An 18,779-nucleotide genomic window follows, 5' to 3' on the forward strand; every position below is an offset into this window, starting at 1 on the left:
CCAAACCAGTGCCATTGACTGTTTGATATAATGTAGGTGTTCTGTACTGCAAAGCATTGTGGGTTCTATTGGACTTCTAGGAGGACATACAGGATGGTTGATCTTATTAGTCCTCTTCAACATGGGGAGACCTAACTTTCATCCCCCCAAATTCCTGACCAGCAGAGACCTTCAGTCAGACCCCAACAATCAAATGTATCTTGTAGTCAGGAGATGAATACTGGAAAACGTTTAAGAAAATCCACTACCATTTGTATATAAGGTTCCTCTACAACAGTCATAGCAACAGACTACAAACAAACCCTGAGTAGTCTGATTCCCCTCTTCATCTCTTAACCCAACGGGGCAGATTTACTTACCTGGACCATTCTCGATCCAGTGGCGCGTTCTCTGCGGTGGATTCGGGTCTTCCGGTGATTCACTAAGGTAGTTCCTCCGACGTCCACCAGGTGTCGCTGCTGCGCTGAAGTCCGCAGAGGCCCGCCGGAACGCACTGAAGTACACCGGCCTATTCTTGGTGAAGGTAAGTGCGAGTCCCGTGACACTTTTTTTTTTTGAAATGCGGCAGTTTTTCCGAATCCGTCGGGTTTTCGTTCGGCCACGCCCCCCGATTTCCGTTGCGTGCATGCCAGCGCCGATGCGCCACAATCCGATCGCATGCGCCAAAATCCCGGGGCAATACAAATTGGCAATAGGGGGACAATAGGAAGGTGCAGACCTTGCAGTGTTTGTGTGTAGACTGTGGGGGTCATTTACTAAGGGCCCAATTCGCGTTTTCCCGACATGTTACCCGAATATTTCCGATTTGCACCTATTTCCCCTGAATTGCCCCGGGATTTTAGCGCACGCGATTGGATTGTGGCGCATCGGCGCGGGCATGCACGCGACGGAAATGGGGGGCGTGGCCAAACGAAAACCCGACGGATTCGGAAAAACCGCCGCATTTAAAAGAAAAAATCTGTCGCGGAGCTTGCACTTACCTTCACTCAGCCCAGCTCGGTGAACTCCAGTGCGTTCCGATGCTTTTCAGCGCAGCAGCGCCACCTGGTGGACGGTGGAGGAACTACCTTAATGAATCCCGGACGGACCCGAATCCAGCGCAGAGAACGCACCGCTGGATCGCAAATGGACCGGGTAAGTAAATTTGCCCCTGTATATTTGGAGAAATATGTTGTATGCCCAAAACCGGAGATGACTATACCTGCCTACAGTGTATAAAGTTGGTTTAATTAATGCTTTTAATGCTTTTTAATTGAAGGTGATGAAGAAGTCATAAGGTTAAAGAAGTCTCATTATAAACGTGTAATGGACATGATGGTTTATATCATTATAGACCTTCCCATCCCACTCCTTATCATACTGAGTGTATTAATAATTAATATCATATAATATCATATCTACTATAATATCATGTAGTAAATTCCATTGTGTTTGAACGTAACTGCTGACTCTTACGTTAGGCTTGCCAAGGGTTAATGGTGGGGTGGAGCTCCTGGTGGAGTAACTCTGTACAATCCTAATACTGAGGACAGAAGGGAGAAGACAAGATCAGAGCGTGGAGTCCCCTGTATTGTGCGGTCCAGGTGAGGATCTTCATCTTCTCTTACATTATACTGTGCGGCCATCGCTCTTGTGTTTTCGTCTTCCCACAGCTGGACGTGTAGTTTCTCTTCCTTCTAAACAGATAGATAAAGTCTGGAAACAGAGTCTAATAAAGTCAGTGTCAGTATCAGGGGGGATCTGAGCTCGAACTGGGCATCCTTCTCCAAAGCTTCCTGGCAGGGCAGGAAGGAAGGAAATAGAAAACAAAGTAACGCCTCTTACCCACCCTCTTTTTGGATGCTCGGCTCCCATCACCATTATTCTTATTTGTAAACAGAGGCAGCAGCAGTGAGAATGACCCACATTCATTAGAGCCCCTGCACCAGTTTTTGTCTGACCACACTGTGCCCCCACATATATCATATATACCCCTCACACCACAACTGACCACACTGTGCCCCCACATATATCATATACACCCCTCACACCATAACTGACCACACTGTGCCCCCACATATATCATATACACCCCTCACACCACAACTGACCACACTGTGCCCCCACATATATCATATATACCCCTCACACCACAACTGATCACACTGTACCCCACATATATCATATATACCCCTCACACCACAACTGACCACACTGTGCCACCACACATATCATATACACCCCTCACACCACAACTGACCACACTGTGCCCCCACATATATCATATATAACCCTCACACCACAACTGACCGCACTGTGCCCCCACATATATCATATATACCTCTCACACCACAACTGACCGCACTGTGCCCCCACATATATCATATATAACCCTCACACCACAACTGACCGCACTGTGCCCCCACATATATCATATATATACCTCACACCACAACTGACCACACTGTGCCCCCATATATTATATATACCCCTCACACACCACAACTGACCACACTGTGCCCCCCACATATATCATACACACCCCTCACACCACAACTGACCACACTGTTCACCCACATATATGATATATACCCCTCACACCACAACTGACCACACTGTGCGCCCACATGTATCATACACACCCCTCACACCACAACTGACCACACTGTTCACCCACATATATCATATATACCCTTCACACCACAACTGACCACACTGTGCGCCCACATGTATCATACACACCCCTCACACCACAACTGACCACACTGTTCCCCCCACATATATGATATACACCCTTCACACCACAACTGACCACACTGTGCCCCCACATATATCATATATACCCCTCACTCCACAACTGACCACACTGTTCCCCCCACATATATCATATATACCCCTCACACCACAACTGATCACACTGTGCCCCCACACATATTATATATACCCCTCACACCACAACTGACCACACTGTGCCCCAACATATATCATATATACCCCTCACACCACAACTGACCACACTGTGCCCCCCCACATATATCATATATACCCCTCACACCACAACTCACCACAATGTGCCCCCACATATATCATATATACCTCTGACATCACAACTGACCACACTGTGCCCCCCCCACATATATCATATATACCCCTCACAGCACAACTGACCACACTGTGCCCCCACATATATCATATATATTCCACACACCACAATTGACCACACTGTTCACCCACATATATGATATATACCCCTCACACCACAACTGACCACACTGTGCCCCAACATATATCATATATACCCCTCACACCACAACTGACCACACTGTGCCCCCCCCACATATATCATATATACCCCTCACACCACAACTCACCACAATGTGCCCCCACATATATCATATATACCTCTGACATCACAACTGACCACACTGTGTCCCCCCCCCCACATATATCATATATACCCCTCACACCACAACTGACCACACTGTGCCCCCACATATATCATATATATTCCACACACCACAACTGACCACACTGTGCCCCCACATATATCATATATACCCCTCACAGCACAACTGACCACACTGTGCCCCTACATATATCATATATACCCCTCACACCACAACTGACCACACTGTGCCCCCACATATATCATATATATTCCACACACCACAACTGACCACACTGTGCCCCCACATATATCATATATACCCCTCACAGCACAACTGACCACACTGTGCCCCCACATATATCATATATACCCCTCACACCACAACTGACCACACTGTGCCCCCACATATATCATATATACCCCTCACACCACAACTGACCACACTGTGCCCCTACATATATCATATATACCTCTCACACCACAACTGACCACACTGTGCCCCCACATATATCATATATATTCCACACACCACAACTGACCACACTGTGCCCCCACATATATCATATATACCCCTCACAGCACAACTGACCACACTGTGCCCCCACATATATCATATATACCCCTCACACCACAACTGACCACACTGTGCCCCCACATATATCATATATACCCCTCACACCACAACTGACCACACTGTGCCCCTACATATATCATATATACCCCTCACACCACAACTGACCACACTGTGCCCCTACATATATCATATATACCCTTCACACCACAACTGACCACATTGTGCGCCCACATGTATCATACACACCCCTCACACCACAACTGACCACACTGTGCCCCCACATATATCATATATATTCCACACACCAAAACTGACCACACTGTGCCCCCACATATATCATATATACCCCTCACAGCACAACTGACCACACTGTGCCCCTACATATATCATATATACCCCTCACACCACAACTGACCGCACTGTGCCCCCACATATCATATATACCTCTCACACCACAAATGACCACACTGTGCCCTCCACATAAATTATCCATACCCCATTGGCACAGAAATTACCTTACTGTGCCCCTCATATTTCTAGTCTTCATGTTCCTCCACCTGGATATATCATTAATTATTGTGACATAATATTTTCTGTAAACTTTGTCTTTTATTTAAATGTTTTACAGGGCTGCCTTTCACCATGGATCTGGCCACTATTCTCCTTTCTGTTGTTGTCATCTTATTTTTGGCCAATATTTTTAAGAAACAAAGACAAGAAAGCAACAAAAAATTTCCACCAGGACCAAAACCTCTACCAATTATTGGAAATTTCCACATGATGGACGTAGGAAGACCCCAGAAGACATTTATGCAGGTAATACTGAATGACCACACTACATAATCTCCCATAATAGATTTGGACTCCCCACTGAATCTCGAAAGACCCCACTATCAATTCATGACTTATGAATCCGACATATGATAGGCGTGGTAGAGAATTGTGTCAGGAAATTGACCTGAAGCAGACAGGGAAGACACAGGGAAAGTAGTTGGATTTATTTCTTGCAGTGCTCATTTACATGCTGAGACTACATTTCCCATGTGGCCTTGTACAGCGGGCTGTATATAGTGAACCTTTCCCAACTCTAACATTGCAACTCAGTCAATAAAGAAGCTCAATCACAAACATAGTATCAATGTAATACAACGGTTTTCTCCCTACTCAATACTCATGTCATGTGTGACTTTCCTCCTTTTCTATCAGAACAGTATCACTACAGCACTCCATTCTACCAGCAGGAGCTGCTCATCCTCCCTCCTCTTTACCTGTGTGCAGATCAAGCACACACAGCCACTGCTACATCTCTGCACATTGATAACAGATAGCCTGGGAAGAAGATCATTTCACCCCTATCTCCCCTCAAGATCAGCTAGACAAGCAGAAATCTGCACAAAACTGACAGAGAACACACATTAGTAAGGTAAAGTTTGAACCTCTTTAATTAGCTCTAGGTACTCCCTTCTGGAAGGTTCTGGTTGGTCAGCCAATTAGCACACCTGCTCCCAAATACAACATACGTATTACATGGTTAAATATTAAATAACAAACATAATATTAAGATATTATAATTACTCATTGTGCAAATAATGGCTAGTGGTAATCCACCGTCCTCACTCAGATAGGACTTGGTGTACTAATACACTGAGCTCATCTACAGACACTTGCAGGATTGAGGTGATCATACTTTTTTCTCCATTACTGCAAGGGATACTTAAAATATGTTTAATAGGGTCCCTACTCCGTGTCACTGCAGAGATCCAAAACCTCATTTCCTGCTTTTGACTCCTGTCTTTTATTGTACTTTCTGATTCTGACTCCCTACCTAATACTCAACTTTGGATTTACATTCATCTTTGTCCTGTTGGCTGGGATCCATGTGTCTTACACGTTCCAATCTTAAGCTCCTGGCTCTGAATTTTTGCTCAGTTTATGGTTCTTCTGATACTGCACCTTGTCCTGTGTCTTTTCTTCTTGTGTTGTTGTTGCTGCTATTGACTACTGTAATATTCTTCATATGATCCACAAAATACAGAGTTTAACAATAGTTGAAGATTTATGCCCAAGAATATTTGTTTTGTACAGCAGTAGAGATGGGCACGAGAAGTTACATTTCTCATGTCTGAGTAAATAAGGACACCCCATCTCAGACAGCTTTAGAAACTTTGTTATTGAACACATCAGATTTTACAAGTGGAAATGTATCTTTATGCTCTTTTATTCCTCCACTTAAACTAACATTCTCGTAAAGACAGCTGAAAGATGAGTAGAAGCTGATACAACTTCTAATATCATATCACCTTACAGACAGTCACTGGATAATCTTATCTTCTTATCAGATTTTACAAGTGAAAATGTATCTTTATGCGCCTTTATTCCTCCACTTAAACCAACATTCTCGTAAAGACAGCTGAAAGATAAGGAGAAGCTGATACAGCTTCTAATATTATAACACCTTACAGACAGTCACTGGATAATCTTATCTTCTTATCAGACTTTACAAGTGGAAATGTATCTTTATGCGCCTTTAGTCCTCCACTTAAACCAACATTCTCGTAAAGACAGCTGAAAGATGAGGAGAAGCTGATACAACTTCTAATATCATAACACCTTACAGACAGTCACTGGATAGTCTTATCTTCCTATAGAGATGGGGAAATATTTACTAAGTATGAAAAAAGTTGATCTTTAGCCTCCTCTCCTTATCTGTATGAGGTGTGTGGAGCCGAGAAGACTTTCATATAACACTGCTAACTGCAGGAGAAGAAAGGAGCAGAAAAAATGGCACAGAAAAGCTTTTTTTTTTCTTGAATGAAGCATATTCCAAAGTTTTCTATTATCATCTGCAGTATTCATTTCTAAAATAAAAAAAATCTTCCAAAGTTTAATTATGCTTAAAGTTTAATCTGCTGTGCTTTGAGACTTAGAGAAGAACCTTATTACCAACCACTTGTTTAAAAACTTTAGTACCGACAGTGAGTTTAGTGAAACTTTTCTCTCTGCAATTAATACCTTTATGGTTATATCTTGCATTTACAGTGGGGTAAGGAGTATGGCTCAATCTTCAGTGCCAAGCTGGGAAAGTCAAAATCAGTCTTCCTATACGGCTATGATACTATTAAAGAAGTCCTCGTGGACCATGCAGAATTTATTTCGGACAGACCATTTTCACCAGTGTTTTCAAAAACAACCAAAGGCTACGGTAAGTCGTTGTAGGGATCATAAGAATTTCCATTTCTCAAGTGGGGCTCTTCTCCCAGTAGTTTTATCTTAAGGACCAACCATGTCCATACATTATTCTTGAAGGCCATTGGGGACCTTGTCACTACAGATGAGTTGAGTGTCTACAGATTGTCTACCCTCTCCTAAAAATGGACTCTTCTGACATTCATTCCATCTAGGCATTGTGCTCGCCAATGGAGAGAACTGGAAAGTAATGAGAAGATTTACGATCTCTACACTACGAGATTATGGAATGGGGAAGAAGACCATAGAAGACAAGATCACTGAGGAGGCCGAATGTTTAGTGCAGAAATTGAGATCATACGAAGGTGAGGGGTACATGTTTTATTTCCCAGTAATACCATCATCCATTGCATCTATTCTATAGGAGGTGTTCCCTCTGAGGAAATAATGAAACAGGAATATTTTATGTACATTTTAATGGCTGGAATAAACTGCAACAAACAACATTGATAAATTCATATCGATATTACATGTCTATAAACATAAAATTATACACAGTTCTTTACCAATTTCTAATTATTCATACCCAAAGCCTACCATCACCCATACATACAGAAACACAAGAAGCAGGGAAAACTCTCTCTTCACACTGGGACAGGGAAGGGGACGGGCATGGCTGAGGAAGGGGCATAGTGAGGGAGAGGGAAGAGGAGGGGCATGGCTGAGGAAGGAGGGTGGTAAGGGAAAGGGAAGGGGCATGGCTGAGGAAGGGGCATAGTGAGGGAGAGGGAGAGAGAAGGGGCATGGCTGAGGAAGGGGCATAGTGAGGGAGAGGGAAGAGGAGGGGCATGGCTGAGGAAGGGGCATGGTGAGGGAGAGGGAAGAGGAGGGGCATGGCTGAGGAAGGAGGGTGGTAAGGGAAAGGGAAGGGGCATGGCTGAGGAAGGGGCATGGTGAGGGAGAGGGGAGGGGCAAGGCTGAGGAAGGAGGGTGGTGAGGGAAAGGGAGGGGGCATGGCTGAGGAAGAGGTGTGGTGAGGGAAAGGGAGGGGGCATGGCTGAGGAAGGGGTGTGGTGAGGGAGAAGGAAGGGGTATGGCTGAGGAAGGGGTGTAGTGAGGGAAAGGGAGAGGGAACGGGCATGGCTGAGGAAGGGGTGTGGTGAGGGAGAGGGCATGGCTAAGAAAGGGGCTTGGTGAGGGAGAGGGAAGGGGAGGGGCATGGCTGAGGAAGAGGTGTGGTGAGGGAGAGGGAAGGGGCATGGCTGAGGAAGGGGCGTGGTGAGGGAAGGGACATGGCTGAGGAAGGGGTGTTGTGAGGGAGATTAGCACCAGGTGTTGCTGGCGCTTATAGCTGGGACTCATACATTAGGCAATAAGGAAAGAATTAGAGAAAAATGAACTTCTAATCAGATGTATTTTAGGGAAGAGGAACTCTGGAGCTGTGCTCAATAATACCTCAAAACTTCCTGGCACAGAGGGTAGGATATTATTTATAAATCCCCATTGGTAAAATGATTTGAGTCTCTTTATTGATACAATAGGCAAAAAAGAAAAGTGGACCTAGTGTCAGAACACCTGCAGGTCCAGTAGTTGGACTTTTCCTGGCTGAGTACATTACCCAGGTGTGCGCCCTGCAGAGGACTGATTGATTCTAGTCTGAGGGTGCACGGTCCTGGCAGTGTGTCCGGTCATTGCTCCTATCAGCTCCTGGGGTGGTGTGCACTCACTGCATATATTCTGATTTCAATCCTTATGCAGATGCTGACAAGTTTTCTGGCTCTTGGTTATCCGTATTTGCTACTGTACTTTTGCTGTGATTCTTTGGTTGGACCTTTTAACTACTTACAATTTTGCACCTCGCCCCCATCTTGGTATTGATTCCGTTTGCCTGACCTTTTTATTTGTCTATCTCCCTTGTTTTTCTTCTTACTGTTTTTGTATGAAGCCAGGGTAGGTACTGCCACCCAGTTGTCACCGATGCTTTAGTGCAGTGCTGGCAAGTAGGCAGGTAATGAAAACTGCAGGGCTCACACTTCTCTCATGCCTTAACTGTTCAAATAGATTGAAAAACTGTAGTCTCTAAATCTTCACATTCTTGGTATAAACATAATCTCTTGCAAAAACCATAAAGGTGCCATAAACAAATTAAATATAAAAATAACAAAATATTATGTAAAAATATTGAATTTTTTTCAGGAAAGCCCTTTAGTAATGTGAGCTGTATTACTGCTGCTGTAGCCAATATCATTGTGGCCATTCTGCTCAGCAAAAGATTTGAATATGATGATCCGACCATCCTCAGGCTTATGGATACACTCGCTGAAAATGTAAAACTTCAAAGCAGCCCCTGGGTTTTAGTAAGTTATTATTAATACTATCTCATCCCTAACTATTGACGATGGAATACGTTGCCTGCTACCTGTTGTTCAATAAAGAACTGTGAGTTGATTTGCACAATGTTGATGAGTTGATCCCTGGATACGGCTGTTACTACCACGGGCTCCCCATCCATTACTACAAACATTCAGGGGTTGCCCCATGGAGAAACCAGTACATCAGCCTCTCCCTCCATATTTCTTGCACACACCACCTGCTGGAGACCTGCCAGGCTGTAGGACAGCCCTCCGGTCCCCATACCAAGCACCGTAACACTAGCGTGCCTAGTGTCTGTTATCTCTATCTCGTATCTAATATTTAATTTTTAAATATCTTTATATATATATCAATTATCTAGATTCAGTCAGTAATATACATGTTTCTTTCTCATACGATGTAGTTGTATGACTCTTATCCATTTTTGGGAAAGTTGCTGCCTGGACCTCACAAAACGTTTTTTAAAAACATTGAAAAGTTTTATGACTTTATAAGAGCGACATTTACAGAGCAGAAGAAAGAGCTGGACATCAATGACCAGAGGAACCTCGTCGATACTTTTCTAGCCAAGCAACAAGAGGTAGGAGGAAGTAACTAATCCTGCCCCAAACATTTCACCGCTTCATCTTATCATTACAATCATAATATTGCAGACTGATTAAATCTGATAAGATGCAAATTAGCCATAATTGACCCTGAAATGTTGGCATGTTTTAGCCTCATTGTACTCCATTTCCTGCTCTTACACTATAACCTCGCCCCTGCCTTCTCCTGGACCATAGAATAACCTCAAAGGGGTCGTCCATTTTCAGCAGATAATTGATATTCTTTGTATAAGGAAAAGTTATACAATTTTCCGATGTACTTTCTGTAACAATTCCTTACAGTTTTCTAGATCTCTGCTATAAAAAGCTTCTATGTTATACTTCCAGTGGATAGAAATCTGTCGATGGTCATGTGATGTCTCACAGGTGCATGAGTTGTTATTATAACAGAGAGTAAACTAACTAAGCTGCGCACCTGTGTGACATCACATGACCAGGTATACAACGAGCCGCGCACCTGTGTGTCATCACATGACCAGAGATATAATGAGCCAGGCACCTGTGTGACATCACATGACCAGGTATACAATGAGCCGTGCACCTGTGTGACATCACATGACCAGGTATACAATGAGCCGTGTACCTGTGTGTCATCACATGACCTGGTATGTAATGAGCCATGCACCTGTGTGTCATCACATGACCAGGGATATAATGAGCCAGGCACCTGTGTGACATCACATGACCTGGTATGTAATGAGCCGTGTACCTGTGTGACATCACATGACCTGGTATGTAATGAGCCGTGTACCTGTGTGTCATCACATGACCTGGTATGTAATGAGCCATGCACCTGTGTGTCATCACATGACCAGGGATATAATGAGCCATGCACCTGTGTGACATCACATGACCTGGTATGTAATGAGCTGTGTACCTGTGTGACATCACATGACCTGGTATGTAATGAGACATGCACCTGTGTGAAATCACATGACCAGGTATATACAATGACCCGTGCACCTGTGTGTCATCACATGACCAGGGATATAACGAGCTGTGCACCTGTGTTACATCACATGACCAGGGACATAATGAGCCATGCACCTGTGTTACATCACATGACCAGGGACATAATGAGCCATGCACCTGTGTGACATCACATGACCATGGTCAGATTTCCATCCACTCAGAGTAAACATAGAAACATATTGGGGTCAGGAAGGAATTTTTCCCTAATTTTGCCCAACTGGCTTAGGAGCAGTATGGGGTGCCTTTTAGCCTTCTTCTGGATCAACACTCTATGCCCTGTAGCTAGGACTTGATGGACCTCCATGTTTTTCCAGCCTTATATACTATGAAACTATAATATTTTATGCTTTTTTCCCCTTAGGGAAAGCTAGAATCATCCCAGTATTACCACAACGAGAATCTGACTGTTCTGGTTTCAGACTTGTTTGGGGCGGGCATGGAGACCACGTCAACCACATTGATATGGGCTATTCTGCTGATGATGAAATATCCAGAAATTCAACGTAAGAAACATTGTTAATGGAGCAAAAAAAAATAACATATACAGTTGTCCCTAAAGTTACAATAATTTACAAGATGTGGAGGATCTCTGCTCCTTTATCACTACTGCGGACAATTCATGTCCATTCTGGGGACCATGACCTGGAGATCCAAGAGCAAAGGGTTTGAAGAAGACCTTCTACAACTTCCACCAACTCCAACTTTTTGCATTTCCACTGTTACTAATCAATCATTCCATATATTTCAGCACCCAATATGCTAACGAGGCCCTCCACTGTAATGTAGGTGATCTTGGGTTGGAGCCTGAAACAACCATTTTGTCGCAGTAGAGCCAAATTAGTATGTTGGGTGCTGGAACTACATTCGTTTCCAGGGAATAGTTGGGAATCGAGAAGAATTTTTGGCATTCATGAAAAGATGGTAAGAGTTGCAGTTGGTTGAGGTTGCGCCAGATCCTTGGCTTTGGCCTTCACACTTTAATCTTGATCAACCCTGTTTCAGAAAACTATCCTTTTATTGAGGAAGAGTAACCCAACCATCCAAGAGATTCCCTGGGATCCCGACCACAAGTCTCTATATCTTCCAGAGCGTTCTTGGATACTTCCTTTAGGTTTAGCCACATATACATGTTTGTTATTAGAATAGTCACAGTAAGTCACAGATGTTCCATCTCCATGGACAAGAACATGGCCCTGGTCAACCCCTTCACAAATTCTCTGATTCTATGTGACATCAGATGGAGAGACCAGACCTGCTGGTGGTTTAGTGGTTCTAATACGTACTCTCTTGACTTCTAGTCATGTGACACGTTTAATACAATATCACAACCTGCTAGTAAAACCCTCATCAGGCTGTAATCTACAACGTAACCACTAGGTGACCGTACATAGCCGCACACAGCATCATACTTCATGGTGCAGAATCATTAGGCCATGTCGTTTAGAAAAGCTGCTCATCTCCAGGCTCTATGATAGATAAGGTCGGATATACCCGTATGTACATGTGATTATATTGGGATATAACTATATTATATGTCTCTGTTTTAACAGAAAAAGTACAAAGTGAAATTGAACAAGTGATGGGATCGGCACAACCTCAGATGGAGCACCGGAAACAAATGCCGTACACAGACGCCGTCATCCATGAAATTCAGAGGTTCGTGGATCTGGTCCCCATTGGTTTACTTGCAACATCTCAAGATTTCACTTATAAAAGTTATTTTATACCAAAGGTAGGTTTTTTCTCCCTTGTTTGGACTTCAGGAATCCAATTACTTGGCCTTTGTGTTGCTGTAAATCTTAGGGTGCTTCTAGTAATCCATAATACAAGGAGACACTATGGTCTGGGTGAATATCAGAACCAGTGTCTGTATCTGGGCCAGTGTGGAATATAGTCCTGGGAAACTATGATAGAAGGGGCTGACTGAGCACAGAAGTGTTTTTTTTACATTTTTTCAATGTAAAATGATGGCAACCGGTAATAAAACATTGTATGGAAAGGTCTGCGGGACTCCATACATGGCAGGTGTCTGCTGTATATAACAGAAGACACCTGCCACAAACTGTAGTGATCAGTGTCAGCAGTTAATCTCTTATGTGTCACAGTAGACCTCAGCACCTAACAGACATATTACATTGGCCTATTCCACCACATTTGTAAATTTCTTCCAGCTTCCTAGAGCATGGCACAAAACATTTAAAGGAAATCTACAACCAGGATAAAGGATTGTAAACTAAGCACACTAATATACTGGTGTGTGTCCCTTCTGGCAGGATCCAATCTTCTTCAAGCTTCTTATGCTCTTGTTTTTTCACAAAAAGGCTTTAAACATTATGCAAATTAGCCTAAGGGGCCATTTATTGAGCCTGGAGCCCCTCAGGTTGATTTGAATAATTTTTAAAGCCTTTTTTTTAAAAAAAAACAAACAAGGCATAAGAAGCTAAAATAAAATTGGATCCTGCCAGAGGGGACACACACCAGTATGTCAGTGTGCTTGGTTTACAATCCTTCATCCTGGTTGTAGATTTCCAAAAACAAAAATCCCAAAAAAAACTTGGTCTTGAAAGGGATTTATCAATTTTTTTCAGCATTTACAATTACTTTACATTTTTATCTCTTTTTTTCCAGGGAACATCGGTGATGCCTCTGCTACATTCAGCTCTAAGAGATAAAAAATACTTTGAGAAACCAGACGAGTTTTATCCAGAGCATTTCCTTGACTCTGATGGACACTTCAGGAGGATCGAGGCCTTTATACCGTTCTCTATAGGTAATATTATTCATTCATGACATTTTCTTTGGAAGGATCCAGACCCTGTATAGCATTGACCTTATCTATCTGGGAGTAGAAGGCCCCAATCTCCCCCCAGCCCGGTCAGGGCTCCAGGAGGTTGGCAACTTTTTGAAAGCCTCAGGAAGTTGGACCCCTACAACATCACCCGATTCTGACGATTTAGATTTTGCCATGAATTGTATCTGTTGGAAAATTTCTGCAAATCAGTTGAATAGGTGTTTTTTGCAAAATTTGGTCATCTATAGTCATTATTATTATCATTGTATGTTTTATTATTTATCATTACTATTATTATTATTAATATAAAAATATATACATATAATCATGCATACACACAGTACCATGTACATACATACAATGTAAACATACATATATATGTGTATATACATACATACAGTACCATATACATACACACATACAGCATACAGTACCATATACATACACACATACAGTACCATATACATACACACATACAGTACCATATACATACATACACACAGTACCATGTACATACATACAATGTAAACATACATATATATGTGTATATACATACATACATACAGTACCATATACATACACACATACAGCATACAGTACCATATACATACATACATACAGTACCATATACATACATACATACATACATACATACATACATACATACATACAATAAATGAACAGTTGTGTACAGTTGTGCTAAAAAGTTTACATACTCCTGCAGAATTTTGGCTTACATTGCCTTTTTCAGAGAATATGAATATGTTCCACTCATGGTTAGTGGTTGGGTGAAGACATTTATTGTCAAACTACTGTTTTTTCTCATGAGTGAAAAAAAAAGTTTGTGTAATCATTAATTTTCACTGAAAAAAATCAAAAATTCTGCAAGGGTATCCAAACTTTTGAGTACAACTGTATATACACACTTTACACCATACAAACACACTTACAGCATAAACAGCATATATACACACATACATACATACTGTACCATACACAGACATACAGCATATACACATCACATATACACATACATACTGTACCATACACAGACATGCAGCATATACACATCACATATACACATACATACTGTACCATACACAGACATACAGCATATACACATCACATATACACATACATACTGTACCATACACAGACATGCAGCATATACACATCACATATACACATACATACTGTACCATACACAGACATACAGCATATACACATCACATATACACATACATACTGTACCATACACAGACATGCAGCATATACACATCACATATACACATACATACTGTACCATACACAGACATACAGCATATACACCTCACATATACACATACATACTGTACCATACACAGACATACAGCATATACACATCACATATAGACATACTGTACCATACACAGACATACAGCATATACACATCACATATACACATACATACTGTACCATACACAGACATACAGCATATACACCTCACATATACACATACATACTGTACCATACACAGACATACAGCATATACACATCACATATACACATACACACTGTACCATACACAGACATGCAGCATATACACATACATACTGTACCATACACAGACATGCAGCATATACACATACATACTGTACCATACACAGACGTACAGCATATACACATCACATATACACATACATACTGTACCATACACAGACGTACAGCATATACACATCACATATACACATACATACTGTACCATACACAGACATACAGCATATACACCTCACATATACACATACATACTGTACCATACACAGACATACAGCATATACACATCACATATACACATACATACTGTACCATACACAGACATACAGCATATACACATCACATATACACATACATAATGTACCATACACAGACATACAGCATATACACCTCACATATACACATACATACTGTACCATACACAGACATACAGCATATACACATCACATATACACATACATACTGTACCATACACAGACATACAGCATATACACATCACATATACACATACACACTGTACCATACACAGACATGCAGCATATACACATCACATATACACATACATACTGTACCATACACAGACATACAGCATATACACATCACATATACACATACACACTGTACCATACACAGACATGCAGCATATACACATCACATATACACATACATACTGTACCATACACAGACATGCAGCATATACACATCACATATACACATACATACTGTACCATACACAGACATGCAGCATATACACATCACATATACACATACACACTGTACCATACACAGACATGCAGCATATACACATACATACTGTACCATACACAGACATGCAGCATATACACATACATACTGTACCATACACAGACGTACAGCATATACACATCACATATACACATACATACTGTACCATACACAGACATACAGCATATACACCTCACATATACACATACATACTGTACCATACACAGACATACAGCATATACACATCACATATACACATACATACTGTACCATACACAGACATACAGCATATACACATCACATATACACATACATAATGTACCATACACAGACATACAGCATATACACCTCACATATACACATACATACTGTACCATACACAGACATACAGCATATACACATCACATATACACATACATACTGTACCATACACAGACATACAGCATATACACATCACATATACACATACACACTGTACCATACACAGACATGCAGCATATACACATCACATATACACATACATACTGTACCATACACAGACATACAGCATATACACATCACATATACACATACACACTGTACCATACACAGACATGCAGCATATACACATCACATATACACATACATACTGTACCATACACAGACATGCAGCATATACACATCACATATACACATACATACTGTACCATACACAGACATGCAGCATATACACATCACATATACACATACATACTGTACCATACACAGACATGCAGCATATACACATCACATATACACATACATACTGTACCATACACAGACATACAGCATATACACATCACATATAGACATACTGTACCATACACAGACATGCAGCATATACACATACATACTGTACCATACACACACATACATCCTATACACCCCACATATACACCACATTATACAATGTGCAGTATAATATGTATACAATGGTGCACATCCGCTATTCTTTATTGTGGCAGGTGTGGCAGCTGTAGTTAGACCCTGATCATTTAAATATCTATCATTATTTTAAATATCATTATTAATAGAATTAAGTACAATTTTGAATATTAAGGAATTTTTTGGGACTGAGGTGAGTACAGGCAGTCCCCGGGTTACATACAGGATAGGGTCTGTAAGTTTGTTCTTAACTTGAGTTTGTATGTAAGTCGGAACTGTATATTTTATCATTGTAATCCCAGCCAGAACTTTTTTGGTCTCTGTGACAATTGGATTTTAAAAATGTTGGGTTGTCATTAGAACCAGGATTAACAATAAAGCTTCATTACAGACACCTGTGATAACTGTTATAGCTGATTATTGTAGCCTAGGACTAAAGTACAGTAATTACCAACATCCAGAGGTCCGTTTGTAACTAGGGGTCATATGTAAGTCGAGTGTACTTAAGAAGGGGTCCCCTACTTAAGGACACCCGCCTTACAGACGACCATTATTTACAGACGGACCCCTCTGCCCCCTGTGACCTCTGGTGAAGTCTCTGGATGTTACTATAGTCCCAGACTGCACTGATCAGCTGTAAGGTGTCTGTAATGAAGCTTTATTGATAATCCTTGGTCCAATCACAGTAAAATAAATTGAAACTCCAATTGTCACTGGGGCAAAAAAGTTTTTGTGTGGATCTACAATTATAAAATATACAGTTTCGACTTACATACAAATTCAACTTAAGAACAAACCTATGGAACCTATCTTGTATGTAACCCGGGGACTGCCTGTATATATACACATATATTCTACATTAAACGGGCCTGTGAACTGTGAAAAAATTTCACATGGATATATATGTATTTAAAAACCTGAAATCCACAGGTTTTAATACATTTTTCACTCATCTTTTTACTTGCCTTTCTTTCTAGGGAAAAGAAATTGTGCAGGAGAGACTTTGGCCAAAATGGAGCTTTTTCTCTTCTTTACTTCACTGCTGCAAAACTTCACGTTCCGTCCAGCACCTGGTGCAGAACTGGACCTGACCCCAGAGACGGGATTCACTAATTCCCCCAAATCTAATGAAATCTGTGCTGTGCCCCGCAGATAGACTGGGGTTTATTTCACTACTGGGGTTTTTTGGGAAAAATTATATTAAATTTTTTTTTTTTAAAAACTGAAATATATTCTCATAATTGAGCCGTAAATCTTTGTGCAGAAGTGAGAAAACGTTTTGGTTTGGGATTGATCTATGAAGGTAGAGGAAGCCACCACTGTGCACTGATTGGTAGAATTGATGAGTAATTAATGTAATTTTCATGTGTATTGTTTATTTTGTGTACACATTATAATAGTTTTATATGGTTTACCGTATATACTCGAGTATAAGCCGACCCAAGTATAAGCCGAGGCCCCTAATTTTACCACAAAAACCTTGTAAAACCTATATATTTTTTTACTCGAGTATAAGCCGAGTTTGGGTTTTCAGAAATTTTTTTTGTGCTAAAAAAACTAGGCTTATACTCGAGTATATAAGGTATATACATGTTATGTTGCATTTATTTGTATTAAAGCTGCATTGTAAATTTTACTTAGGTCAAGCCGACCTCATCCTGCAAGGCCCAGTATACACCATTGTTGTTCATTGTTGGATTCCGTTATTTTTATTAATAATGTGTCTAACAA

General features: G+C 41.3%; 1 protein-coding gene across 1 annotated transcript; it reads left to right on the forward strand.

The window, feature by feature from the left end:
- Positions 1-1,450: 1,450 nt before the first annotated feature.
- Positions 1,451-18,259, forward strand: LOC140122663 (cytochrome P450 2C5-like). The gene is made up of 10 exons (XM_072143766.1): positions 1,451-1,583; positions 4,570-4,757; positions 6,981-7,143; positions 7,343-7,492; positions 9,324-9,484; positions 9,904-10,080; positions 11,439-11,580; positions 12,628-12,809; positions 13,706-13,847; positions 18,026-18,259. The coding sequence occupies exons 2-10, from the start codon at positions 4,584-4,586 to the stop codon at positions 18,202-18,204; spliced, it is 1,470 nt and encodes a 489-aa protein (XP_071999867.1). The 5' UTR covers positions 1,451-1,583; positions 4,570-4,583; the 3' UTR covers positions 18,205-18,259.
- The last annotated feature ends 520 nt before the right edge of the window (positions 18,260-18,779 follow it).

The sequence above is a fragment of the Engystomops pustulosus genome, chromosome 3, assembly GCF_040894005.1.
Source record: "Engystomops pustulosus chromosome 3, aEngPut4.maternal, whole genome shotgun sequence".
Taxonomy (NCBI): domain Eukaryota; kingdom Metazoa; phylum Chordata; class Amphibia; order Anura; family Leptodactylidae; genus Engystomops; species Engystomops pustulosus.

Bases quoted from the DNA above. Each gene is read 5' to 3' on its own strand.
- LOC140122663 (XM_072143766.1), top strand. From the start codon at position 4,584: ATGGATCTGGCCACTATTCTCCTTTCTGTTGTTGTCATCTTATTTTTG. The intron at 4,758-6,980 runs GTAATACTGAAT...TTGCATTTACAG, and splicing joins CCCAGAAGACATTTATGCAG to TGGGGTAAGGAGTATGGCTC. The intron at 11,581-12,627 runs GTAAGAAACATT...CTGTTTTAACAG, and splicing joins GAAATATCCAGAAATTCAAC to AAAAAGTACAAAGTGAAATT.